Here is a 27,726-nt window from a genome sequence, read left to right as displayed (position 1 = left end):
TGCTGCAGAATCTCTCCTGGAACCTTCCCACCAGGCAGCCCTTGGCCTTTGCCTGTCGACCTCAGGTGACAGGGAGCCCAGCTCTGTGGTCGGCCTCACCCGAAGTCCCCATCCACACTGCTGTTCACAGCAAGTCTCCTCTTTGCAATTTTCGACTCCACCCTCATTCCCTAGTTTCTGGTTTTGCCCTGGAGGGGTCCCAGGAGGTGGCTGCACACTCTCCTTCAGGGGGGTGGCCGGGGACATGACAGGAATGCGCTCTTCTTCAGGTCTCACCTTCCACCTCCACGAGCTCCCTCCCTCCTGATCTCAGCCAGGTGTGCCAGGTGCGCCAAAGGTCACCTGTGGGGTCCTGACCATGGTGGGTAGGGCAGGGAAGGGGCTGGGGAGTGAGTTGGGCAACTGGGACTCACTAGCTGGGCCACCTCAGGCACATTTCCTACCTCTCTGAGTCTCAGAGACCGAATCGGTCTTTGTTTTTGTGTTATGCTGCTTCTTCTTCTTCTCCCCCACCCTACTGGGAACAGAACCCAGGGTGCTTCACCTTAAGTTACATCTCAGCTCTCACTACCCCCTCCTTTTTTTTTTTTTTTTTTTTGAGGCCATCTTGGTAACTTCGTGGGACCCTGTCTCAAAAAATGAAAAGGGGGGCTGGGGATGTGGCTCAAGCGGTAGCGCGCTCGCCTGGCATGCGTGCGGCCCGGGTTCGATCCCTAGCACCACATACCAACAAAGATGTTGTGTCCGCCGAGAACTAAAAAATAAATATTAAAAATTCTCTCTCTCTCTCCTCTCTCCCTCCTCTCTCACTCTCTCTTTAAAAAAAAAAAAAAAAAAAAAAAAAAAAAAAAAAATGAAAAGGGCTGGGGATGGAACTCAGTAGTGAGTGCTTACCTAGCATCGCAAGGCCCTGGGTTCAGTCCCCAGTAAAATCACCATCCCCAACCTCACAAATGGGTCTTGTGGCCTCAAACCAGAAATCCTCCTGCCTCCCTCCCAAGCCTCTGGGATTACAGTCATATGCCACCATGCCCAGCATATATATATATATATATATACACAAAATCCTATAGGTTCTGCTTCTCTGGAAACCCTGAATCATATAATAGGACTACATTTTGAGTTCTTTGCCAGAGCTTTGCTGTATTAGTAATTTATTGTGAATTTGAATGTCAATTTAATTTCTCAAATCTTTCCCCCATGTCCTGGGTACAGCAGAATTTCATAGTCTCTCTATGAGCATAGATACTTTCAGGTCAAAGAATAGGATTCAGAGGGGAATGGGAAAGAAAACAAGCAGAGAAATGAATTACAGTAGATGGGGTAGAGAGAGAGAAGATGGGAGGGGAGGGGAGGGGGGATAGTAGAGGATAGGAAAGGTAGCAGAATACAACAGTCACTAACATGGCATTATGTAAAAATGTGAATGTATAACCAATGTGATTCTGCAATCTGTATTTGGGGTAAAAATGGGAGTTCATAACCCACTTGAATCTAATGTATGAAATATGATATGTCAAGAGCTTTGTAATGTTTTGAACAAGCAATAAAAAAAAGTGATCATTATCAACAAAAATGTAAAAAAAAAAAAAAAAAAAAAGAATAGGATCCAGGACTCCGTCTAATTATTTTCTACCTACTTTTCCCTGTCATCTGTGAAGTTATGTACTTTCTGGGATGAGGTCACATAGATGTGCTTTTACATTTTTAAAATCTAAGACTCCAATAGCTTGTTTATTTTTTTATAACCTTTTCAAATTAACAGAACTATTTCTAAGAGTAGTTTTAGCTTCATGGCTGATAACAATTTTAAGACTTTTTTTTTAATAACTTATTTTGTAAACCTGCCTTGTTGGATCCTGCACCTTGTTCTGGCTCATTGCCACGTCTGGGGACTTTGGTCCTGCCTTTTGGCCCACTATCCTCCCCTGATATTTTGATAGGTGTCTGTGTCTCCATTGATATCATTGATTCCAATGTGGGAATGTCAACTGGGCAGGTGACAGACCTCCCTCAGGACTGACAGAGCCAGGTTTCCTACTCCTTGGCTGTGGCTGCTCCAAAGTCTGTCTGCCACGTGACCCAGACGCTTCCCCTTTCTGGTCTTGAAGAAGCACAATCAGCTTTCCGCTCCCCCCCTGACCAAGCCGCCCACAAAGGGAGTGCGGTTAGTGTGGGGAGATCATTTCCTGGTTGTGGCAGACCAGACCCCAGGGTCTTCCACGATCCCTCTTTCTTACTGCCAGACCCTGGTTTTTTCAAGGGACCCCTGTGTGCAGCTAGAATGCTCCATTTCCCAGCCTCCTTTGCAGCAAAGGTTGGTCATATGTTCCAGCAAATGCCAGATTGTTCCTGAGGTGGATGTCCTGGGAATCAAAAATGGGAAACCTCTCTGGGAAGCAGATTTTGCCCTTTTCCCTTCTTCCTGCACAGGATCCCCTAATTTCTCACTTTGGGCTCACACTTGGTAGGCAGAGCAGGCCTTATCCCATGTGTGTGTGCATGTGTGTGAGCAAGCACGTGTGCTTTGGGGATCGAACCCAGGGCCTTGCATATGCTAAGCAGGACTCCAACAATTCTTGACAATTCAAGTAGCCAACTCATTCCATTGAAAATTAACTTGCCTTGTTTTTTTTTTTTATCTTACTTTTTTTTTTTTTTTGGTTGTCAATGGACCTTTATTTTATTTATTTATATGCGGTGACCAGGCTGCCAGGAAGCTCAGAGCCTCGTATGAAGCTTGATCGACATGCAGCTGCTTCCTGCCCCCTCCCTTCCCTTGCCCCCATTTTCTGTTAGGAGGCTTAATCCTTTCAACAGCGAGTCCTCTTTTGGAAAGATGGGGTGGTAGTTGGCTGGGTGTCTTTTTTGGTCTCTCCAGCTCTTCTCCACGCTGCGCTGGGCTTTCTGGTTTCTGCCTGAGTTTGGCCAACAGCAATCACCAGCAGGAGGGATTGAGGTCACAGCTTCCTGTCAGGAGCCTCATCCTCAGGGTCCTGCTCCCAGTACACATTCCCCACTTCCTGCCTCAGGCTCCAGCTGGTGAGGCCACGGTAACTAGCCCAGGATACTGTCCTCTTCCTGGCTCTATACTATACCACCCACATATTTGTAGATTGTCCCTCTACCAAGTTCGCAAATTTCCCAATTCAGGTGTCTTCTGCCGAAGTCCTGAACATGGAGTACAGATAATGAGCGCTGTTAATTCCCTCCTTTTGGCCCCTGAACACTATGTCCCCTCTCCCCTCCAAAGGTTCTTGTCAGCAGAGCTCAGCTCAGTGTGTCATCCCCTGTGCTTGGACCATCCTGCCACCTCCTAACCAGGCTGCCTGCCTCTGGTCCAGCAGCCCATCCCCCTGAGGCTCCATGGCCCAGCCAGCCCTGACCGACTCCAGCCAGGTGTAGAAAGCAGGCTCCCCGCCCTGCAAGCGCAGCCACAAGTACCTCCTGGTCTCAGGTGTGCCGGGTGCCTTGGGACCAGCCCACCTCAGAAAGAACCCAGCACTGTGGGTAGGGAACTGTCAACGTAAAGCTGACAGACCAACGTGATGGGTGAGATGACAGTCTGTACCACCAGGGAGCATGGAAGACAAGGTGCACAGCTCAGTCTGGGGTTGTTCCTGGGGTCACATGCCACTGGATGAGCAGGGGAAGGCAGGCCAGGCAGGTGGGGGTGCATGAGCAAAGACCAGGAAGCAGGAGACAGCATAGAAGATGCCGGCTGGCACCACATGGCTGAGGGCAGAGTCGGCAGCAGGGGACACAGTGGGGAGTAGGCAGGAGCTGGGGAGGGCCCACCGCAGACCAGAGGGGCAGAGAACCAAGCCAGAGGTCACAGGGAGCACAATATCTGCACACAAAGCAGGACTGGAGGCAGAGGCCAGAAAGGAGCTTGCCATTAGAGAGGAACAAGGCTGGCGTCCCTGAGGGCGGGACTCACCCCTGACATGTCTTGCCCTGTCCTAGCTACCACGCTGCAGCCCTGCAGCTGTGTGGGGATTAAACTGACTCCTCCAACACTCCCTTCTCCCCCATGGTTCCTGCCCTGTCTTTCCCACACCTCAGGCAGCCACGAGGACACAAGGGTCCAGACAAGGAGGGAAACAGGGGAGGCCCCTCGTCTTCCCCACATCCCACCCCTAAGTGGTTCCCACCGGATCTGTGTGTTACTTTTATTTTCTTTGCTTTGGTCTATACAAAAACAACCAATAACCAAAAACATAAAGCGATAATAATACACTTTCGGCTGGGACCCCTGCCACCCTCCCATACCCATGTGCAAGGGATGGTAGGGGAGTCTGAAACAGGAAGGGAAGAGAAAGCCCCTCACCGCACACCAGAGGGGTCAGCAAGAGCACTTCTGGGGGTCAGCTGGGGCAGTGGGGGGGGTGGCGTCAGGGTGGGAGATGTCCCCAGAGCTTCTCCAGGAGGGGCAGAAGCCAATTTAGGATCCTGGAGAGATCGGTGGACGTCCGTTAGAGTAGGGGACTCACTTTCTGCATCTCCGTCCTGTCTCCCTGGAAGGTCCCTGAATTTTTCAAAAGAAGCTTTGGATTTCAGGGGTTTGGGCCCTGAGCCTGGGTCCTGGAGACCCTGGGGCCTCAGAGCAGTGGGTCAGGGAAGTCCGGTGAGAAAACCTGACCCAGAGAAGGGTCCAGGCAACTGGGGACAAACAGGTCAGGAGGGCTGCTGGGAGACACAGGGTGGGCGGCTGAATCTAAAGCTTTAGCGGCCACGGCCACAGAAGTGGGGCAGGGAGGTCAGGCGGGCCCTGAACCCACAGCCCAGGACAGAAAAGCAGGGGCAGAACACCATCCCAAGAAACCCTGGGAGGACTTCGGAAGGCGTGGAGTCCAGCAGGAAGTCACAGCCCGGGCTCCCACGGCTCAGGCACTTTTCTGTCTCACCCCATCACCTGCACAAGAGCCTCTCAGGCGAGGAACTGCATCTGCCAGGGGCACAGACCCAGGGACCAGGGACTGGGTGTCCCCCAGAAGCTCAGGCCACTCCCATGACACTCACCCACCACCCCAGAAGGGCCAGTTGTCTTTCCTTAGTAAGAAGAGGCTGGAAGGAGCAGGACTCCAGCCCCAAGCAAAGGTACAAGGAGGAGGCAGCCAGAGCAGGCCTTACTTTGGGAAGCTCAGCGGCAAGGGGCTCCCATACTCCTTCCCCCCGAAACAGAAGCCAAGGTTTCAGCAGAGAAAATGGAGGGCTCCCATCAGAAGGAGGTTCATGAGAGGGAGAAACAGGCACCTTGGCAGCCTGTGAGCAGGCGCAGGGCTGCGAGGCAGCGGGTGCCGTACTGGGTGGGGCCAGCTAGGCCAGCATGTGGTCCGCAGTGGGGTAGGGGGGCCTGAGGCCGTCGCTGTAGGTGTCAATGGGGTAGTCCCCATCCATGTCCATGTGCATCTCCAGGGGGTCAAGCGGGACATCGCTGGAGTACATGGGGCGGTAGGTGGCATCCATGTCTGGGGACAAGAAGGGAATTTGTCTGGAGGTCTGCAGGCCACGCCACAGGAGTTGGTCTAGGTAGCCCTCAGCCAACTCCTCTACCCCTGCCCACCACCAAGGGCCCTACCTCCTTCCCAAACTCCCACACCAGGGGATCTAGGCTGGAGTCCAGGTGGACACCACAGAGTGGCCGCCATGATATGTCCCCCCCATCCCTCTCACTTGCCAGAGTCTAGGTTCTCTGGAATCCTGAGGACTTCTGGCCACTTACCATCAGCATAGGGTTCATTGATGGGGATCATGCTCTGGGCCTGGGGAGGGAGAGAAAGCAGGAGGTCTGCAAAGGCACGCTCTGGGCTGGCTCTCGGCTGGGGACAGGGAGGGACTCCTAAAAAAGGGTCTAAGGCAAAGTGGAGATCTCTTGGCGGAAGAGGATGATGAACTCATGACCTTGGGCACCTCCTCAGGGTGTGGGTCTCGTGCTTGGGGGCTCCCACAGAACCAGATCTGGGGGGGTGTTGGCAGGAAGAGAACTAAAGAATGAATACGGGACACTGCCCCAGCCAGGCCCAGGACACTGGTAGCATCTTTGCACAAATTAAAAAAGGGAACCTGGGCTGGGGGTAGAGCTCAGTGGCAGAGTGCACAAGGCCCAAGGTTCAGTCCCCACCTCTGCAAGGAGAAGAAAAAGGTGTCCTTCCTCAAACCTTTTATATTCATTTGGGCAAAATGAAATTGCTACTATTTTAGGTCAAAAACAGATACGGGGTGCAGCTGGGAAGGTGGCTCAGTGGTAACAGGCTTGTCTGACATGTGCAAGGACATGGGTCAATCCCCAGCACTGTGGGGGCAGGGGACAAATACATGGTTCCCTCTACTGACTCCATCTGCTAGGAAAGTCAAAAATGATCCAAAAACAATATAAAAATCTGTGAAGCCAAGGATACGGGGTGAAGGTTCCCCAGAAGTTGCAGTTCAACCTTGGATACTCACAGCCTCCCAGGCGGCGGGGTCATGCTTGAAGAGGGAGTTGGTGAGCTCCACAGACACGCGCTTGCGGTAATCTGGGTTCTTGTCCTCAGAGATTCGGAACAGGACAGCGGCAGCATAGGTGGCTGAGCAGAGAGGGAAGTTACAGCCAAGTCGATGCTCCCTAGGCCACCGCCACTGGGGAAGCAAGGCCAGCCTCCCCTCCCCTGGCCCACAGCCCAGCCCCTCACCAGTGCCCTCGTTGCGAGAGTGCAGAAGCTCCATGAGAGGGGCGGAGGCCCCCTCGGCATCAATGGCATCGGCTGCCTCCTTGTCCTGGGCCAGCTCGCAGAGGACCCCGGCGGCCACACGCTGGATGTTCTCTACCGACGAGTACAGGAGCTGGAGGACAGGACAGAGGACAGGGAGTAGTGCAGGGCATGAGGGTGAGGCAGGCCAGGCAGCACAGCCCACAGTCCTGCCCACCCCTTTCTGGGTTTAACCTAAGCTTATGCCACAAAATGAGAAAAGCCCAAGAAGGCATAAAGACACAGAAAGGAGCAAGCCAGCCATAATTCCCCCGGTGGATAGAAGATTGCTGTTAACACACTGCCATATTCCCACTGCATTTTTATCACAGGCCAATTATTGTCCACTGTATATAATTCTGATGATTCCTGCCTTTTTCACTTGCTATAGTGGAATAAAGCATTTTCCTATGTATTATGCTTAGACTTTTCCTAAACATCTATGCATTCATATTGATAAGAGAGAAAGATTAAATGCTGAAGGCTAAATGTAGTGCTATGAGACTGAACAATAGGTGGCTATGGAAGGAAGCCCCAGCACTTACCCTTTACTCCGCTAATTCAATTAATAAGAAAATTTTTAAAAGCAAAAAATTATTTTTTGTACCAGGAATTGAACCCAGGGGTGCTTAACCACTCAGTCGGATCCCCAGCCCCCCGCCCCCTTTTTTTAAAAACAAGGTCTCACTAAGTTGTTTAGGATCTTGCTAAGTTGCTGAGGCTGGCTTTGAACTTGCAACCTTCCTGCCTCAGAGTCCCAAGCCTCTGGGATTGCTGTTTGTTTTTAAATACTGTAAGTAACATTGTAATTGTTACCTCTGTGTATACATTTTTGTCCTTATTTTTTTAAATTTGTTTTTAGTTGTAGATGGACACAATACCTTTATTTATTTTTATGTGGTGCTGAGGATCAAACCCAGTGCCTCACACATGGTAGGTATGCGCTCTTCTAATGAGCCACAACCACAGCCCCAATTTTTGTCCATATTCTAAGTGACATTAAATTATTTCATAGACTTGGATTTGAATTAGTTGGTTGAAAGATAGGAACATGAATATTTCCAAAGCTCCCTATAAATACTGCAAGGCTGCTTTCCAGCCTGCTTCCCACCAGCAGGGTATGAGTCTATTTCATCAAACTGTCCCCTGCGTAGGGCACACTCAATTATTTTCCTTTGCCCATTTGATAGTAGAAAATGGGCTCTCGCTGGGGGACAAGTTTCATTTCTCTAAACTCCTGGGGCTGAGCATTGTTTGTGTATGAGCCTCCTGGGAATTACCTGTGGCCTCTGCCTGCATCTAACTCCTGGGACTTAGTATAAATGAGCTTTTAACACGAGGGCTATTGAACCCCTGCCTGTTGTGGTACTTGAACATATTTTCCCAGTTTGCTGTTTACTTTTTTAGGTCGTCTCTGACATACAGATGGCTCTAATGTTCCTGTGGTTGAATCGCAAGATTTTTGTTTCTTCCTTTGTGATCTCTTCCTTTGCTTCTGAGCTTGGAAAACCATTGCATCTGGGAGCTGCCTGGGTACTCACTCCTGGTGTGGCCACTCCCTTCCAAAGACCTCCCGACTCCTGGCCTGGGCCTCCCAAACCCATGACCCCCAATCTTACCCTCTTGGTAGTGGCTGAGGGGAGCTCCCCTGCCCACCTGCCCCAGACTCACCTGCACAAACAGGGGGATGGTGTTGAGCCGGAAGATCTCCATGCGGTTCATGGGATCCCGGGCGAGGATGTGCAGGGCTCCAGTGCAGCCCTCCACAATCTCCTCCATCCTGACACCGTCCTGCACGAGACATGCGGCATGCGGCATCAGGACAGGTGGCCCTTGGACAAGCTCACCACTCCTCCCCACAATGACAGACTGACAGATTTCACTGAACCTTGGAATCAACATCCAATGCAGCCCACCTCCTCCTTTACATAGACACTTAACACTGAGGACGCCCTGACACCCAAGGAAGGCTGTCACAGGTGCCACCAAGCTCACTTACGGTGTAGGGCTGCTGCGTGCCTGCAGCCACGTGGCGCTGGGCATCCTGGTGGGCCTTGACCAGCAGCTGGACAAGGCGGGGAATGACGGCCGCCTCCTGCAGGGGGGCATGGTTGGCCGGGCACAGGGCCAGATTCCTGATAAGACCGATGGTTGCCTGGCGGGAAAAGGGCAGAGTTCAGGGGCGTCTAGAGGACCCCAGTTTCCCAGTTTCAGTATTTCCTTCCTCTGCTGTCACCTCTTCTGCCCTGCAGGCCCCCCACACACACTGGGAAATCTCCAGAGGACGAGACCACTCCCGCCTGGGTCCCTTATTGTGGAGGACCCGTGAGTCCTCACGTTTAAATTTTCTGTTCTTTTCTTGTAGTACTAGGGACTGAACCCAGGTGCTCTACTAATGAGCTACACCCCCAATGCTTATTATTTTTTTTATGTTGAGACAGTTGTCCAGGTTGGCCTGAAACTTGTGGTCCTCCTGCCTCAGCCTCCTGAGAAGCTGGGATTACAGGCCTGTGCCACTGCACCTGGCTCGCTTGTTTTTCTAATTCCCAAACCCTGATTATCAGGAAATCTTTGCCACGGTTGACCCCAAAGCCTCCTGCTTGGTGACACTCATACTGCAATCAATCTCCAACAGGGCAGCTCCAGGATGAGTTCCCCTCCCCAGGGACCGTGACTCACAGCCACCACTCTGACCTCCCAGAGCCCCTCAGGATCTGGCAAAGCAATTTGTCACATCACTGGATGCTCAAAACCAGAAACTGGTAGGGCAGGGATGAAAGTCATGTGAGAGATGAGGATGGGAACATGGGGTGTTACTTGTCACTTAGCTGCTGGGTCAGGATGTAAATACCATCAGCACCTTGGCTTGTAGCAAGGAACAAGCAACAAGGCGGGGTCACACTCACCACCATTTTTTTCTCACTATAGATCTTTTTTAAAAAATATTTTTAAATTGTTGATGGACCTTTATTTTATTTATTTATATACAGTGCTGAGAATTAAACCCAGTGCCTCCCACATACTAGGCAAGTGCTGTACCTCTGAGCCACAACCCAGCCCCTATAGATCTATTTTTTAAATTCAGTGTGCATAATCGCTGAGCACCATTCTCATCTACACCGCTCAACTGTCTAATATTTAGCAAGTGGCACACCCCCAGGGTAGTGGAGTTCCCGTGGCACTCACGAAACCCTAGTCAATGGTAGTTTTCTCACTCCCTCGCACCAGATGTCACCTTGCCTTGGGCTCTTTTCCTTGTTCCTACAAACACACACCCCATCTGCCATAACCCTGTCCCCTGCCTGGCTGCCCCTGGCCTGCCATCACTCCCCCACTGGTTATGAGAAGGGATACACATCCCTCCTCGATCAGGAAGCCCCTGAGCAAGAGGCCCCACCCCCCATTCCCACCTCCCCAGGACAGGGACTGAGCACCCACCCCCAGAGCGCTCCCTTTCTCTTTTATTTTGGCACTGTCCTAGTTTAGCAGGACATGTGGCCATGTGGCTGGTGGTGACTCTTCCTAACTTCCTTACATCTCGATGAGGCCCGGTAACCAGGTTCTGGGGCGGGAGCCAGAGTAGGTCCTTGTTCTGCTGGCCCCAGGCCTCGCTCCTTCCCCACGGTGGGGGCACACAATCCAACCATCCGCGTGGGAGCAACGCTGTCATCTAACCTTCTGTATAAGGAAGGTGCTCTGTGGACCAGCAGTATCCCCGGGGAGCCTGTTAGCAACACAGTCTCCCAGGCCCAGCCAGGGGCACTGAACCGGCTCCTGCAGAGGAATGAGACCCCCTCCCCGACCTAGGCCACACGTGTGTGCATGTTGAACTTTGAGAAGCTCTGCTCTAGGGGTGGCAGAGGCACAGGACAGAAATCATCTGTGTCTGGGGCAAAGCTGATGACAATCGGGTTTAAACTGCTCCATGAGAGAGAAATGAACTTTGGCCTATCTGAGCCACTGTATCTAGGGCCGCTTTACCAATGCAGTGCCTGGCCTGCACAGGGAGCTGCCTCCCCTCGCTGATCCCCGGGCAGGGGAGTTGTACCTTGACCAGTGGCCACTGGTTTGGCTGGTTGAGCAACTTGACAATGGCTGGGATGCCGTAATTGAGGCGCACGGAGTTCTGAGCCATCTCGGCCTCAGGATGGCGGCTGGTGAGGTGGCGCAGGGCACAGACAGCAGGCTCTGTGATGTCATCCTTGTCGCCAGCGCGCAGGATGGCATGGATGAGCGCCTCCACGCCACTGTTCTGTGTCACCAGAGTCTTATTCTTGCTGTTGTTGCAGGTCAGGTTGGAGAGGGTGCCCGTGGCACAGGTGAGGACGTTGACATCGTCCACACTCAGCTGGTTCACCAGGATCTTCAGCACACTCTCCAGGCCCTCCTGGGGGTGGGGAGAAGGGCATGGAGAGTGAGGGGGTGCCAGCTACAGGAAGCCTTTCCAAGTATGTCTAAGCAGAGCTGATGGCCTAAAGGGATAGGCCTGCCTGCACATGCCTGGGAACTTTCATCCCATGACCTGCTGATACCCTGGGAAAGGGTGTTACTAATCCCTAGAGCAAGCAAGGCCAAGAGGCTCAGAGAGGTTGCGAGGTTTGCCCAGATGCACAGCTATGAGGCCAAACCCAGGCCAGTCACTAAGCTCCACACTCTTTCCTCCATCTTACCCACCTGGCCCTGGGCCCTCAAATGAGGCAGAGCCCTGCCCTGGCCAAGGGCATCTTGGCCAAAGGAGGCCTCCGGGCCTAGAGGAGATTGTCAAGGAGGTCACATGCTTCTGTGACCAGGCGACCCACTGTCACACACTTCCCACTTTTCTGGCCTCCCCGATGCCCTCCCCTCTCCAGAGGTCTCTAAGCCAAACCTACTTTCAGGAAAAATCCCTAGTTTGGAAGCTTCACTTCTCCAGGGAGAGCCATGAGGGCCTGTGATAGGACAGAAAGACCCTGGGCTTTGGGGACACACAATCTGGGGCTGGAACGCCAGCTGCCATTACTACCTATGACCACAGGACATTCCTTAAGTCCCTGAGCCACGGTTTCGTCATCTAACCAGGGTCGCACACTCCACCTCCAGGTTGCTGAAAGGGTTAAGCAAGCTCAGGTCCACAGGAGCCCAGCGGAGCTCTAGCCCAGTGTGGAGGGTGGGGGCAGGCTGCTGGCAATGGCGGATGGGGTGCAAGGAGGGACTGAGCTGCACCTTCCCTGCAGCTGTTTTCAGCCACTGGGGCCCCACAGCCATCTTCTGGTACGCTGCTGCTCCTGGCCAGGGTCTAGCCAAAACTGGGCCTCTGCTGCCACCTGAACCTTTGCTGCTTAAAGATGTCAGGCCCTTCCTTTCCCCTTCCCAGATCCCTAATAGGACTAGAATCTCCAGCCACATGGATGAGGGCCTCCAGGGCCTTTCCCGCCTCAGCTACGAGGGTGGGGGATTCAGAGGCTCCAGTCCTCCCCCAGCACCTGAGGTTGGACACCCAAACAGGAAGCTGCAGAAGCTGGCCCCAGCCCTGGTCACCTCCCTCACCTGCTTCGTGGCCACATCCGAGAGGTTACGCAGGGTCCAGAGGCAGTTCTGCACCAGGCGGGGGCTGTTGCTGGTCAGGTGCTTGCCCAGGGCCTGCATGCCACCTGGGGCAGGGAAAGGGGTCTTGTCAGCCATAGGGGAGCACAGGTGACCCAGCCTGGCTACAGGGCAGGACCCCTACCCTGACCCTTCCAACCACACAGGTCATCCTTGAAGCTATCATACTCACCAGCCTCCACAATGGCAGGCTTATTGCTGGGACACACGGATAGCACCTTGAGCACGCGGCTGGTGGTCCAGAGAAGCTTCTCATAGCTATAGTTCCGCATGATCTGAACAAGTGCCTGGGGTCCTCCATGGGCCAGGATGATGAGCTGTCGGGGAAAGGGGGGGGAAACGGGAGTAAGGCAGGGAATACGGCAGGGGAGGAGGGAGATATAGGATAAAGCGGTCATTACTGAGCTTCTGCTCAAACCTGAATAGCTTTTGTGATGATCACGTAAGCCAGAATTTTAAGAAAAGGATAATACCCAGTGCTGACTAGGACGTGGCAAAACTGTACTCACAGCCACTGCTACTGACGACAACGGAAATTAGACCATCTGGGTAAAAGCCCAGAGCCCTGCTGATGAAAATTTTTTCTATTCTGGGAAAAGTCATGTGCCCAGAGATGTTCATAACAGATAAAGAGGGAAAACTGGTAGCAAAATCTGATGTTCTACCCAGCAGGGCGCAGCGGTGCACATCTGCAATCCCAGTGACTTAGGAGGTTAAGACAGGAGGATCACAAGCTAGAAACCAGCTTCAGCACTTAGTGAGACCCCCCGTCTCAAAATTTTTTAAAAAATGGGGATGTAGCTCAATGGTAGAGCATCCCTAGGTTCAGTTTCCAGTTGAAAAAAAAATAAAGAAAGAAAGAAAACAGATGCAAATCCACATACTGCTATGACTACAACCAGATGTATGTATTTATAAATAAGCCCCTAGAACAGCACTGAGGAAAAAACATCAAAATAACAGCAGTGGCCAGGCACAGCGGCACACGCCTGTAATTCCCGTGACTCAGGAAGCTAAGGCAGAAGGATCACAAGTTCAAGACCAGCCTCTGCAACTGAGGGAGACCCTGCCTCAAAATAAAAATAAAAAAGACTTCAATTACTAGCACTGCACCAAAAAAAAAAAAAAAAAGATAACAATAGCTATGAGAAAGATAAGGGTATTTTTCTTTATCTGATCCTCAAAATCATTCTGAGAATTCAGAAACAGGGTAAAACATGATTATCTGTTTCGCCATATACGTCATCTGGAAGCACAAGGGGACACAGGCCTAAAGCTGGCAGGGTGGGTGGGAGGTGATACAAGCACAGGCTGCAGGCCAGGGGTGGGAGCGCCCACCTTGCTCTCCTGGTTGCCGTAGGCCAGGAGCTGCAGGCAGTCGGTGGTGATGGCCAGGAACTTTGGGTTGTTCTTGTTGAGCAGGGGCACCATCTTCTGCAGCCCATCTGCCAGGCGTACTGCCATCTTGGCACCCTCCTGGTACAGTAGCAGGTTGTGCAGGGTGGTGATGGCGTAGAACAGGACCGACTCCACGGGAGAGCTAGGGGTGCAGAGGAGTCAGGTCCTTGCCTCTGGGTATTCTCACCTTCTGCAGGAAGCCCACCTCATACTAACACCCCCATGGGAATAGCTCTTTCTCAAAACCTCATGTCTCTGGCATGCACAAGGCCCTGGGTCCAAATTCCAGTACCACACACAAAAAAATGTATCAATCAAATCAAATCCGTGAACCCAGTCCCACTCTTATACACCAAGCACTTAGACATGACTGCTTCTGCTTCTGAGCTCCCCTCTGGTGCCGAGCACATGGTAAGTCCCCTCAATACCTTTCCCTGTGGGGTAACAACCACGTGGAAGGGTAAGTGCCAGAGAGGCCCTGCAAAGGGTGCAGCCTGGAGTGAAATCAATACCTCTACCCTCAGGGATCTCTCAGCCTGGATGAGCAATAAGGCCACTCAACATCAGCATAAGATAGGAAAGACAAGGTCACAGGGGCCTCACCTATGCTATTCGCTCTACCTGGAACCATCACCCTCATCTACACTAACCAAACTCCACCCATCCATCAACCCTGCCGCAGGAACGAGTCTACCTGCGGGCAATCTCAGGCATCTTCAGCCACAGCCTACCTGTACCCTGATAACTGACCGGCTGTTTACACACCTGTGCCCCCTGCGAGCCTGTGTGCCACGGAGCACCAGGAGAGATGTGCTTCTGCACCTGGCACACAGCAGGTGCTCAGTGTGTTTAGGGAAGCCCAAAGAAGGGAAGGGGAAGCCCTGGCGAGGGGAGCCCTAGGCTCCCGCAGTGGGAAGGGAGGAGCACCTGAGCATGCGGACCAGGGCAGGGATGCCGCCTGACTTGAAGATGGCGAGCAGCCCCTCGCGGTGGTGGGAGAGGTTGTGCAGGATGCTGGTGGTGCAGCGGGCCGTGTCCAGGTCGCTGGTGTTCTGCATGGTGCGCACCACGGCCGCCACCAGCTGCGGGGAGCCCATCAGGGCCCGGCGGGATGCCTCCTTCTTTGACAGCTGGTTCACAATCATGGCCGCCTTGGTCACCACCACCTGGAGGTTGGGAAAGAATGGGAGGACGTGAGCATCTGGGCCAGGACCCGCTGCTGAGGAAAGGAAGAGGCAGGACCCCTTTCCTCTCAGGGAAACTCAAGTCAGCCGCCTGTGGCCCGTGGGGAGTCGGGACAGGACCTCCCTCCCGTCTGCCCCCCGAGGCCCTCACGGACCGGGTCCTCATCGTTGAGCAGTTTGGTGAGCTCGGGAAGGGCCCGGGTGGCCAGCTCCGCATCGTCCTGGTAGTTGATGAGATGCACGATGGCCGACTTGAGCAGCTGGGACGGCTCAGCCAGTCTCTGCAGGTTGGTGGTCTGTCCCTCCACCTGGGTGGCCAACAGCAATGAGCTGTCCTCGCCTGTCACACCTGGACACATGGCCTCCCGCACCCGCTTGGCTCTGGCCGTCGTGGATATCTGGTACTCGAGATCACCTGAGAGCCAACAGAATGGGAACAGAGCTGCAGGAGGAGGATGGGGAGGACCCTGGGGGGGCAGGGCAGGAGGTGTAGACAGCCCACCTGAGTCCCCTGGGCAGCCTTCCACCTTGACCAAACCCCCAGAGCACCATTCATAGTTCTGCCCCTAACCATGGCATTGGGGGGATCATCAATGCCTCAAGATTCCTCATCTGTAAAATGGGGTCCCACCTGTTAAATCCAGCACAGGGAATTCCTATGACAATTAAATGAGATCATAGTTGAGAACTGCTCTGGAAAGAAAGGGCTCTTTGTGCCTGGCACCTCTCACTACAGAAATGTTAGTGGTAATTATTAATAAAATGAAGTAATATTTTAAGTACTTATTATCCACCTGGCCATGAATTCATTCCTTTTCTTTTATTTTCTTGTCTAATCTTACAACTACCTATAAGTCAAGTATATTACTATTTCCACTTTACTGGGCACAGAGGTCACAGACAGACTCAGGAGCCCAAAGCCCTACTCTCTGAGTCCCCAGTGGTCCCCCTTCCAGGTTCCAGCCCCCGGGGAGCCCCATGAGTCCAACAAGTAGGAGCCCAGGCACCCCCACCTTGATGACTGTCCCAATGCCCCAAGGGAGAGGCAGGCAGAGAGTTTACTCTAATTGCTGGGCAAGGAGGAGACACCTACGTGGCTTCCCACCTAGATGCTATACTTTGAGCTCCCAGCACAGTGCTGGGCTCTGCCCAGCTGAGGCTTCTGCCTGTGGCCAGGGAAGAGACCCAGGGTGCAGAGGCTGAGCCCTGCAGAGCCCCAGCCAGGCTCAGTTCACCTTACACTCTTCCAGGTCCCAGAGCTCATCCTCTCCAAGGCCTTGAAGGCACCTGGGGACAACAGTCCTGGGGTCCAGATGCTTCTCTCCTCCAGAAGGGAAGAGACACCTGAGTTGGCAAGGCGCCCTTCCCCCTCCCCCTACCATGAGACTAAGCCCCAGAACTGAGTCAGCCACTCCACCCTGCACTTGGCCCATCTCTACCAGCCCACGCTGGCCTAGTCTGGGCTTGAGCTCGGCACCTCCTCCACCAGGCTGGGGGCTCCCTGGGGCTGGAGAACTGTTTTTCCCACCAGACATAAGGCTCCTAGAGCAAAAAGGACATCTTCCACAATCCCCAGGTCCCCTGAAGGCAGGAATCATGCCTCCCCATCATATTCCCATGCACACAGAAGGCAAAAACTGCGCCTCTTCTTCCGATTGGTGGCACCAGGGACAGGGTCTACGCCCCACTCCACACTAAGGGTTCATGGAAGAAGAGTCTGCATCCATCCCACACGGGAGACCCTGATAGCTAAGCCTCCTCCCTCAGACTGGGCGGGCTCCCGTGAGCATGAGCTGCCTCCTCATTCAGACTTCACAGGTCCCTAAGAGTAGGAAGTACGCCTCCTCCTCAAACCAAGGGGGCCTCCTGAAATCTGCCTTCCTTTGTTCTGATGTTCTTCCAGGGGTCTTCTGGGTTTTTTCTACCCCACGGAAAAGCCCCCAAAGGTGCTGACCTTGGTTCTGGGGCACCCCCTGGGTGTAGGTGGTGGTCTTCTTGAGCGTGTACTGGCGCCCACAGGCTTCGTCCTCCTCCATGATACCCTTGCTGCTGACGGAGGGCACACAGGTGTTGGCACCTGAGTGGATGCCTGAGTCGTAGGTGTACGTCTGCTGCCACTCAGTCACCTTGATGGGTTGTTCGATCAGGTTCATTACCTCCATGGTGGCTGTGGGAGGGCACAAGAGAGCCAGGAAGTCAGCTGGCCCAGTGGCCTTGCCCCAGCTTCACCCCAGCCCCATCCCCACCCCAGCCTCCTCCATTCCTAGACCCCCACCAACTCCCCTGACTCCACCATAGCCTCAAGGACCCTAGGTGGCTGCATATGGAAGGGTACCAGGCCCAGGGGGAGCAGTGGTCTGTGACTCGGGGCTTGCGTCTCTGACCTCGGGCCCACTATGAGGGAGAAGGCGCTTGGGGCCTCCAGCAGCCTCTCACTTCACTGGGCCCCTGGGAAAGCTGTGGAGGCGGGGCGGTGACGTGGTGGCACTCCTGACATTGGCCAGGAACTGGGTGGGGCAGGGAAGCTGTCAGACAGGTTTCTCTGGGGCACCAGAGGCTCCCTCAGAGATTCCTGGATCTCACTTTCTTGTGGGTCAAGCAGGATCACAAAGAGCCCCAAAGGCTTCCTCTCTCCCAGCTCCCTGGCTCCTCAAAGCTTTCCCGGTGCCGAGAACACCACAGACCCCTCGGATCTCAGCTACCACTCCTGGCAAATTCGCATCTCTGTGGAGCCTCAGTATCCTCATCTGTAAAACCCAGCTACACTCCCCGGGGGCTGTTGCGAGGACAGCCAGGAACCCAGGATGGTACTGGCACTGACAAACGGCAGGCGTTCAGCCTTGGAGGCCGTGGCTGTCACTGTGGGCACCGCCTTACCCCCGGAAGTACTTTCTCACCTTGAACCCAGGCTTAGGGCTATGGAGTGGGGCAGGCCTCTGGGGTGGTCACTGCCCCTCAAGAACCCCTGACCCTCTCTGCAGAGACTTGGGGGTGCTTAGAGGTTTGCTAATACTTTGAAGCAGGTGTGTGAACCACCCACATGGTCTGCCTGCCTCTTCTGTCTTGGGGACTGACCTGCAGAGGCGGGTGACTGGAGGAGAGGCCGGAAGCTACGAGGGCCGGTTCTGTGCCAGACCTCTCACCGATTCTGTCATCCTCGCAGGCGCCATTTCAAAGCACACACTCTGTTCCCACATGGACAGATACGGAGCCTGGACCAGGCACAGGCATGAATGGCACCCATGTCTGCTGCCTTTGCATGTCCCAGGTGGCCTCAGAGAGCAAGCCAACCCCAGGCTGGTCTCCCATGAAGAGGGCTGGCACCCTGCCCCTCAAGCTGGTTGTGATGAAGGACTGATGGGGACGAGGGTAGGGAACCAGAGCAACCTGGCCCCACCCCAGAAACAAGAGCACCAGGGACTTCTTCCCAGTGTCAGCTCAGAGCCACCCTGGAGGAGGATGACAAAGGATTCCTCAGGTCTTGTTCCCTTTTATGGCAATGCACAGCCCCTCCCCTGTCCTGAGCGCACCTAGTACACACAGGCAGAGGCAGGAGCCAGACCAGCTCGCAGCCACCTCCTTCCTCTGCCCCTGCCACATGCAGTGACTCAGAGTTTCGGGCTGATAAACAGAAGCAGGCCCAGGACACCAGACGGCAGGCTCTGTGCCACCAGATGTGCACAGCTGCTCCCAGGCATTCGCCAAGTACGGCTATTTCGGGAGGCAACCCCCGCCCCCGCCCTTCCCATGCACCCTGTCCCGGGCAGCAGACAAGGGTCAATGGCAGGAAACCAGGGGCTTGGAAGAGACAGACTCAGGAAAATCCTGCCTGGCGCTCCGCCTGCCTTCCCCATCCCATCCCCTGCCCCAATGGCAGGTCCCAAGAGAGAACCAAGGAGCTTGGGAGGGGCCAGCTGAGCAAAGAAGCTGCCCCTGGGGGGAGGAAGAAAACTGGACATCCGAGCACTTGAGATGAAGGTGAAGCACAGTTATAATAACCCCCCAAATGCCACGCCGAGCGTGCCCAGCCCTGCTCCACACAAACGCCCCATTCGGACCAGGAAAGGCCCTTTCTCTGCCTAACCCAAGGGTCATTCCAGAGGGGAGGGGTCCTCATCCCAAATCACAGGGACCAGCCTCTAATTAGAAAGGACCACCAAGGTCCAGGCTATGGGGAGTTTCCTTGCAGGCCCCTCACGACCCCCAGCAGCCCGGGCCTGGAGCCAAGGAAAGCTGAGGGCCAGACAGCTGCCCAGGGCAGGACAGAGGGACAATGATGGGGGGCAGGGGGTACAGGCACCCAGTTGCCTTTAATATCAAATGGATCTCTTTCTTGCTGTCAGGCATTTTTTTTTATTCCCAACTTCTGGGAAGGGAAATGGGATGGGCACAGTGGGTGCACACCTGAAATCCTAGCACCTTGGGAGACTGAGGCAGGAGGATCCCAAGTTCAAGGTCAGCCTCAGCAACTGAGTGAGACCCTGTCTCTAAATCAAAAATAAATTAAAAGGATTGGAGGTGCAGTTCAGTGGGAGGCTACCCCTGAGCTCAATATCTAATACCAAAAAAAGTGGGGTGGGTAGGGTGGCTGAGGCTCCCCGCGGAGAAGATGGTGATGCTCTGCTCCTATCCAGGTTTGTCTCACAGTGGAAACAGCATGTGGTCCACCAGGCAAGACTGATGGAGCTGAGCCCTCTTGCCAAGGGAGGAGGGGGCTGACGTGGCCGAGGGTACTCACAGGTGAAAGAACACCCCGCTGCACACCAATCATCTCAGGTTCCAGTCCCAGTTCCACAAAGTGCTGGGAGTCCCTGGGCAGTTACTTTCCATCTCTGGGCTTCCTCTACAGAAAGGCTGGCTCAGGTCATCTCAAAGGAATGCTGATGTCTAAGATCCTAGTAATAAGTGACCAGGATTCCCATGCAGATGAGAGAAGTCTGAGGATGAGGTCAGAGTTGGACAGAGGTTCAGGGAGTGGACAGGCACTAGAACTCTTCCCAGGGAGAGGACGCATGGGACAGATATTCTTGCAACAGGAAAGCAGGACTATCAACCTGCCCCACCTTTCTCCCTCCCTTCTCCTGAGAAAGACCTGGGAAATTCTCCCACAAGAATCAAAAGTGCAGATCTGGCTCTTCTCAGGGGTGGAGGGCCGCACCCAGTTTGGTCTCATTACATTCCACCCTGGCCCTGGAGTCAGACCTTCCACAATTGCCTTGGACAGAGACAGGGTGGAAGCAGGAGATGCCGAGGGCCCTGCCCATGAGCCAGGCCGGAGAAAGCACAGACAGACACAGGGCGGGTTTCTGGGGGAAGCCTTTGTTTTGAGCATGTTCTACTGTTGGCAATAGGGGAGGGTGAAGCCAGCTGAGAGATCACAGGGAGCAGTGGGGGACAGCTCAAGGACAGGAGGAGAGAAGACACAGGGCCCTGACAGGGTTGGGAAGGATCCTTTCCCCGCCCAGTCCAGATGGAGTAGGCGCCTGCAAGGAAGAAACGAGCGGCTGCGGGTGTACCCTGGAGTGCACCCCGTCCTTCGATGCACCCCTCTGTGCAGACAGCCTTCTGCCCCAGTTAGCACCCGCTGAGGACGGTCAGCAAAGGGCACAGCGAGGCTGGCTGCAGGAGGCCACGGGTCAATAAGACAACCAGAAGCGAGGACAGGCTGCCTGAGAGGCTGTGCTGGACCAAGGCTTGGAAACACTGCATCTGGGGACTAGAAGGCAGGGAGTTATAGGGCTGGGACCCCAGGGTTCCTTGAGCCAGAGGCCAGCACCCTGTGCAGAGCCACATCCCAGGCTCAGATAGTGACGGGAGGGAGCAGCAGGCAGGAGAGCAGGGCATTCTGAGGCAAGCGGGGCTCCATGAGGTTCCACCCCTCACTGGCCGTGCACAATTGGGCAAGTTACTCCATTTCCTCAGCCTCATTTTCCTCGTCTATAAACAGAGCCAATCAAGCTACTCCTTTCTTCAGTCAGCTGTGGGAACGGAACAGCTGTGACTCTGGAAGCGGTCTGTGGACAGGAGAGGCGAACATTCTCCTCGCATTAGAGAAACGGGCGCCAGACAGGAGGCGGCAGAGATGTGCCAGGGGGGGCCAGGGCAAGGTGGATGGCAGCCTGCCTGCCTTTTCAAGACCCAGACTGCCTTTCTCTGACTCCTTGGATGAAGGCTAGGAGAGGAACTGCCTCCCAGGTCTAGGCCAGAGGCCCCTGGGGAAGCAGGGGGTGGGTGCATGGCTGGAGAGAAGCCATGTCCAGTCCTGGGCGGGCAGAGCAACTTGGCCCAGTCCAGGTGGAGACCCTCGACTCCCCCTCAGCAGTTAGATGCCGCCTCCTGCAGCAAGGGTCAGCAAGGCCAGTGAGGGAAGGGTTTTTCCCATACAGCAGCCTGGGGAGCTGGGTTCAGCAGGGTCCTGGCCCAGAGCCTCCCCCACTGCTCCAGCTGAGAGGTGGCCAGCAGTCCCAAGCACAGGCACAAACAGAGAGCCAGACATCACTGCTTCCCCTGGGAGCCTTAACTCCCTCTTCAGGCTGGGGCTTCCCCAAGGGCCTCTCCCCCAGGCTGGCAGCTTCAGGCTCCCTCACCCCCACCCTCACCATCAAGCGCTGCAGACCAGAGGGTCCTGGGCAGACTCCGGGGTCTGCACCAGCAGAATGGTCACCTCAAGAGGGCAGACACTAGTGGAGCCAGGGCTGGCCAAGCAGGGGACGAGAGAAGACAGGGAAGCTTCCGGAGGAAAACCCTCACTTCCAGTCTGGAGGACAGCCCAGGCTGTGGCCTGAGCACAAGCTGGGACTTGGGGCGACTCAGGCTGCGACCCAGCTGCTATTTGTTTTCTTCCTTCTGGGCTCCCGCCCAAAGCCAACAAACCCGAGTGGGAAAATGAAGGGGATCTGCAGGAGAGGGACATGCCCGGGCCAAGTGGCGTGACCTCAGGAACCGCTGGGCTCCCCTGGATGGGGCTCCAGCTGGACCTTCCACTCCCTCCTGGGGACCCTCTGTGGGCATAATCCCAAGCTGGCAGACGAGCCCAAACTGGGACTCCTGCAGATGGAAAATCACTTCAGCCACAGCAGGGACAACAGCGAAGGGCTACTTGTGTTGGTGACGTTAATTCCACACAGCGACACCCTCATGGCACTACCCCTAGCCACCACCGCTGGGGCCTGGATAGCCTGGTCCCTGGTCAGCCCACTCCTCGACTGGACCCCGGCTGATGTCCGTTCCTTAGTGTGAGATTCCGCAGGAAGGTGACCTGACCCTCTCCTGGGACAGTCAAGGAGGTCTGGCTGCGTCGTCCCCACACGGGGCACACTAGAGAAAAGCTAGGCTTTGGAAGAGGCTCGGTGAAAACTCCTGGTGTCCAGAGCATGAGCTCCCCAGCATGGAGGCTACAGAACCAAAGGGCGCCAGGGAAAGAGAAGGGGAAGAAATGGGCATTCCGGGTAGTTGCCTCACAAAATGGGACAGATGGGGGAAGACGGAGGTAGAGAGAGAAGAATCCACTGTCTCCAGTCGATAAAGACCCAAAGCTGATCTTCCAGCCCAGAGGGTCCTCAAGGCTGAGCTCAGGGGAGGAGTTAGAAAGCTTTCTCACCAGGCTGGGCTGAGGATAGCTAGAAAATAGGGCGATCCACCTCCCCAGATCTCCACCAACCTCAACCAGGTCCCAGGAGAGGCCTCAGGATGTCACCTGCAGTAATACAAGCCCCAAGGACCTGCCCCAGTCAGCCACACTGCTTTTTTCTCTCCACAGGGTCTCTGGGCCAACCTTTTCACAGATGCCTGTCCCCCTCACTGCCATCTGCCTCTTATCCCAAAAGATACAAGACAGCTCTGCTGAGTTTTTGGTATTGTTCATTTCTTCTACATGAAATATTTCACGGAGTAGGTTCTGTCCCAGGGAGCCCAGCAGGCCTCAGACTCTCACCCAGAGGGACCTGTCCCTCCCAGACAGCACAACCTCTCCTCAGGAGAGTCGACTCGGAGCCTCCACTCCTCCATGGCTCTCCTTCAAAGCAAGGTCTCGTCTGTGAGTCGCGTACAGGGGCGCATGCCTTCAGGAGGCTGAAACAGGAGGACCACAAGTTTGAGGACAACCCCAGAGACTTAGCAAGACCCTCAGGAACATGTGAGACTCTGTCTCAAAATAAAACATAAACTAAAGGATTGGGAAGCTGAGCATGGTAGCACTCGTCTGTACTCCCAGAGGCTCAGGAGACTGAGGCAGGAAGATCTCAGTTCAAAGCCAGCCTCAGCAATTTAGGGAGGCCCTAAGCAACCCTCCAAGATGCTGTTTCAAAAAAAAAAAAAAATACAAAGGGCTGGGGATGTGGCTCAGTGGTTCCTTGGTACCAAAAAAAAAAAAAAAGACAACTCATCTATAATGTGCAGAAGTCCTTCCTCCTGTCTATCCTCTATTCCTTCCATTAGGGAATCAATCCCATTTCTTGCTTTTGTGTCCTCAATGATAGAAAATCACAAGCCAGGGCTGGTGATATAGCTCAGTTGGTAGAACACTTGCCTAGCATGTGGGAAGCCCTAGTTTCAATCCCCAGGACCACCAAAAACCAAAACAAACAAAAACCACCACATGTCCATCACCCTCTGGAGAGCCAGAATGAGTTCCTTCTCTTTCCTTCTCTCTCATACCAAGGCCCTTCGTCTTCTTTCACAAGGATCCATAATCCCCGTGTCCGAGGTGGTAAGAGGCTGGTGGTGAGAGGCTCAGTAATCAGACTGCACCATCACACATGGAGAACCCATTTCTATCTTGTTTCCCCGGGTATTGGGGTTTGAACCCAGGGCCTCATTCAGAGAACCCATTTCTAAGACGGTTTGCAGGCTTATTCTGGTACCGGGTGCCCAGCTGGCAGAGGTGCCAGATCGAGATCCAGGCTGGTCTGATAGGACCACCTGATACCAGTTCCTCCCTCAAAGCCCAAAGCTCTGGCTGATAGCACCCAGGACTCTCACCCCATCACTAGAAAGGTCACCCACCCAGCAGCAGCCTACTACAGCCCCCAGGCCTCCCAGCCTCCAAAGCACAGCCAGTTCCCCTCCACAAAGGCCTGGAAGCGCAGGCCAGCACTGTTCAGCAAGACACCGGCCTAAGTCTCCACTCCCCAGGGAGCAGGCCCTCTTTATCTTGGCACAGCCCCAGCCGCAGCCAAGCAGGCGTGTGCAGGCACAGGCCCTGAAAGCCAGGGTTCTACCTGGCACAAGTTGGGGGACAGCATGGCTTTAACCTATGCCCCTCTTCCCTCTTGACATCCCCTAACACTCACCAGAGCCCTTGGCCTTGGGGAGCTACCCCTCCATCAAGCCACTGGAGAAGTTTTCAGAGTGCTAGCAGCTAGGACATGAGTCACCCCACCTGACAAACCTGTCCCCACCTTTACCACCCACACAGCTTGCTGGGCCCTTCTGAATCCTCTTCTTTCCAATCTAGCAGAAGCCGTCAAAAAGAGGCAGCAGAAAAATTCTTTCCAGGGCTGGGGGTGTGGCTCAGTGGTAGAGTGCCTGCCTAGCACATGTGAGATCCTGGGTTCCATCCCTAGCGCTAAAAAAAAAAAAAAAAAAAAAAAAAATCCTTTCACAGCTGCAGAAGAACCATACGGCAGAATGGGCTCTGGGCTTGCAGCCAGAGAACCCAAATGCCAATTTTGGCTCTGCTTGAGTCCCGCTGTGCAACCTTGGGCAAGTTACTTGACTTCCCTGAGTTTTAATTTCCTCATCTCGAGCATGGAATTGATGACACCTGCTTCTTTAAGGGGTAGCCAAAATGAGTACATGAGATCAGTGAGGAAAGTGCTTGGTATACACAGTCTCTTCTTAATTTCAAGTTACCATTCATCAAGTTCTTACTTAGTGGGTAGGATTTATTATTCCTATTTTGCCAAAGAGGTGATTGAGGCTTCAAGAGAACTTTGACCAAGGCTACACCCGTAATGAGACAATGGGCTGGGACTGAAGTCCAGCTCTGTCCAAGCCCAAATCCCTGAACCCAGAACTGTCCCCCTATCTGGAGAGGTGTCCCCTACTCCTCTCCAGATAATGAGTCCTTCTGCAGACTAGTCAACTGTGCCATGTCATTCTAAGGTAGCGCTTGGTGGGGAGAGCACCCCCTCTCATCGGCACCCACCCCATGCATGGGCCTCCAAAGGGGAGAAGCTGCCGGCCCGCACCTGACCTCCTTCATTCCCACATGTTGCATTCTCCAAGCCTCAGCCCTGGCAGCCCAAACAGCGGTTCCAGAGGGAATGGGGTGGAGCTAGGGTGCGGGGGAGGCCTCCTGTCACCCAAGCTGGGGCTTGATCTGGCAAGAAAAGACTAATTGGATCCTATTTCTTTCCCCCTCCCTCCTGTTCAGTCAGTAGCCAGTTTCCACCAGGCACCTCCTAGCAATACTTCCTCAGTATTATCTTTTCATCTCAGTCACAAACTAGATTAGCTCAACTAATCATTTAGTCAACGTAATTACAATGCCTTCTCCTCCCCCACCTTGGCAAGAGAGGAGGGAAAACAGGTTGTTTAGGCACAAACTCTATGTGCTTGGAGCTATCTCCCCTCCATTCCTAGGGCTGAGTTAGAGCCTCACCAGGACACTCCAAAGAAGTGGGTCTGACCCCTGGTGCCCACTCTCCCATCTACAGTTAAGAAAGAGGCAATAGGTTCTTCCCACCGGAATCAGGACAAGCAGCCCTGAGAATCCCCACCCAAATCTTCCCCCTGCCCCAAGACTGAGGGAGATCCCCAGCCCTGACATTCCTGATTTGTCCCCCAAGGAGGCTGGGCTCCAACTATCTGCAAAAAGACCACACTTGATTTTTAAAAACCAGTATAGCAAGCCTGGTGGAAATCAGCCAGGGGATGGGTTCCCAGGGCACTGGGGGGAGAGGAGGCTAATGCAGCTCTGCCCCAGGGTGCCTTCGTGGAGGAAACCTTCCTCAAAAGGCCTTCCTCCTGTCCCACTTTCCCCACCAAAGGCTCTCAGGAAACCGGGGGATATAGAAAAGGCTGCAAAGCCTCCAGAAAGAATGCACCTTCATAATTCACAAATCAAATGGAAAGCCAGCCCCGGTGCACCCAGCTCTTCTGCCTCAATTACCAGCCAGCTAAGGAATATTGGGGGATGTGGTGCAGGAAAAAAAAAAAAAAGACAAGAACAATCACACCCCCAGCCCTCCTCAGCTTGGCACCCACCCCATTCCTGGGGAGGGGGCAGAGCCTGGAAGAGCCAGCCACTCGCGCAGGCCTCATCCGAGGGGGTGTGGTGGTCCCCGGAGGCAGGAAGAAGCCGCTTCCCCTCTCGCCCCCCCCCCAACCCCGGGCCCCACCTCGGGCCCCAGGGGCCCAGCAAACAGGATGGAGGTGGGGGCAGGGAGGACGGGGTCAGAGCGCAGGCACTGGCCCACGTTCAGCCTGGAGCCGGCTGCGGGAAGGCGCTTTGCATCAAAAGGACCCCCTGAGCCTGTAGGAAGCTCTGGGCAAGGAAACAGGAAAACCCCCCAGAGAAAGGCGCCACGGTTACTTCCTCCTGGAAAGTTTGTTTAGGGTGATTTTTCAACAATATGAGATTAGAGAATAAGGGGTATTGCTGTTCCCATATCAACACTGGAAGCGCAGCTACTGGAAACTGAGCGAGGTGACCCTGAATTCTCTCTACCCGTGCACAGACCCCTCTCCCGCACGCCCCAGGCCAAGCCGAGAGTGCCAGACACCAGAACAGCACTGAGCCCGGCACCAGCCCCCTCGTCACCCCATCCCACTTCCCGTGGAGGAGCCATAGCCCGGCACCCACCCGGGAGGAGGGAGGCGTCGCAAGTACGGTTCGCAACAAGCTGGAGGGGAGGCCCCCGTACTCCTGCGCTCACCTGCTCAGCAGGTGGGGCCCGCGTCGCTGGGAAAATGTGAGCTCGGCCCCCACAGTTGGGCAAGCTGGGCGCAGACAATAGGGCCCCACCCAGGCCTGGGGGAGTAGGGAGGGAGGGAAAGCGAGGATGACGCGTGGGGTGGGGTGAGGGTGGCCCCGTAGAGACCAGCGGCAGCAAGTTTCCCAGACGGTCAATTCCCGACTGCAGAGTGAGCTTCGGAACGCAGGCGGAGCAGGTCAAAGTCTTCCCCGCCAGCGCAGGGCGAGAGCCAGGGACGCGGCGTCGGGCAGGCTCCCCGGGCTCCGCGGGAGGCGCGACCCAGGAGGCACCTGCTTTGATCCCTCCCCGCCCTTCTCGGATCTCGGGCTCTCGAAGCCCCGAGGCACTCTCCGCCCGAACCGCGTACCCCAGAGACGCCGCGCACAGGACCCTAGCGCGCCCCCTGCCGCCGGTGCAAGGTGGCGCTCCCTAGCACCCACCCTCACCTGCCCTAAAACGGGTGGGACCCCCTTCTCGGTCGCTCGTCATCCCTTCTCTCTCCAGCTCTACCCGCCCTGATTGTCCGCACCTGCGTGTGTGAGCCGGGCCGGGTCGTGGTTGGGCCGGGTGGGAGCCGGCGCGGGCAGCGAACTGAGCTCGGCGCGCTCGGGCGGCGGCTGCTCCGGACTCTGGCCAAGGCAGCAACTCAGTAACCGAACAAAAGGCGAAGGGACCTGACAGCCAAGCCACACCTCTCGCCCCCTTGAAGCTCCGCCCCTGAGGAAGACGCCCACCCACAGAAGCGAACTCACTGGTTGCTTCGCTTGAGTGTCCCACCGAGGGGCGGAGCCTCGCGCCCAGTCCCCTTCCACGGCCGCTTCTGTTTATGCGCTCCCCATTGGCCCCAGGGACTGCCTGTCGACTCTGGGGATGGACTCCAACTTCAGGTCCCATCCTCACTCTGCACCTATT

General features: G+C 54.9%; 1 protein-coding gene across 4 annotated transcripts; it reads right to left on the bottom strand.

Moving 5' to 3' along the window:
- Window positions 1–4,158: 4,158 nt before the first annotated feature.
- Jup (junction plakoglobin) lies at window positions 4,159–27,503 on the bottom strand. 4 transcript variants are annotated; one of them, XM_040268785.2, is made up of 15 exons: window positions 27,344–27,485; window positions 22,830–22,966; window positions 16,851–17,063; window positions 15,052–15,311; window positions 14,640–14,878; window positions 13,653–13,854; window positions 12,487–12,631; window positions 12,258–12,361; window positions 10,780–11,118; window positions 8,731–8,886; window positions 8,403–8,522; window positions 6,675–6,825; window positions 6,448–6,569; window positions 5,726–5,765; window positions 4,159–5,471 (listed from the first exon to the last, which is right to left on the bottom strand). In XM_040268785.2, exons 3-15 carry the CDS (start codon window positions 17,056–17,058, stop codon window positions 5,320–5,322), a joined length of 2,238 nt encoding a protein of 745 aa, XP_040124719.1. In that variant the 5' UTR covers window positions 17,059–17,063; window positions 22,830–22,966; window positions 27,344–27,485; the 3' UTR covers window positions 4,159–5,319. The 4 variants fall into 4 exon arrangements, with proteins under 4 accessions (XP_040124719.1, XP_005321910.1, XP_013212500.1 ...); XM_005321853.5 differs by lacking the exon at window positions 22,830–22,966 and having other exon boundaries at window positions 27,344–27,503; XM_013357046.4 differs by lacking the exons at window positions 22,830–22,966; window positions 27,344–27,485 and adding an exon at window positions 26,776–27,058.
- Window positions 27,504–27,726: the final 223 nt, after the last annotated feature.

Source organism: Ictidomys tridecemlineatus, chromosome 3 (genome assembly GCF_052094955.1).
Source record: "Ictidomys tridecemlineatus isolate mIctTri1 chromosome 3, mIctTri1.hap1, whole genome shotgun sequence".
Classification (NCBI taxonomy): domain Eukaryota; kingdom Metazoa; phylum Chordata; class Mammalia; order Rodentia; family Sciuridae; genus Ictidomys; species Ictidomys tridecemlineatus.
The sequence above is the reverse complement of the archived record's forward strand: the minus strand, read 5'-3'. Positions and strand labels throughout refer to the sequence as shown.

What these genes read in the sequence shown, in the direction of transcription:
- Jup (XM_005321853.5), bottom strand. Translation starts at nt 17,058, where the DNA reads ATGGAGGTAATGAACCTGATCGAACAACCCATCAAGGTGACTGAGTGG. An exon ending in GCCCTGGTCCGCATGCTCAG is followed by an intron (nt 13,855 to 14,639) that starts GTGCTCCTCCCT and finishes CTGCACCCCTAG; the next exon opens with CTCTCCCGTGGAGTCGGTCC. An exon ending in CCATCCCCCTGTTTGTGCAG is followed by an intron (nt 6,826 to 8,402) that starts GTGAGTCTGGGG and finishes CCTGTCCTCCAG; the next exon opens with CTCCTGTACTCGTCGGTAGA.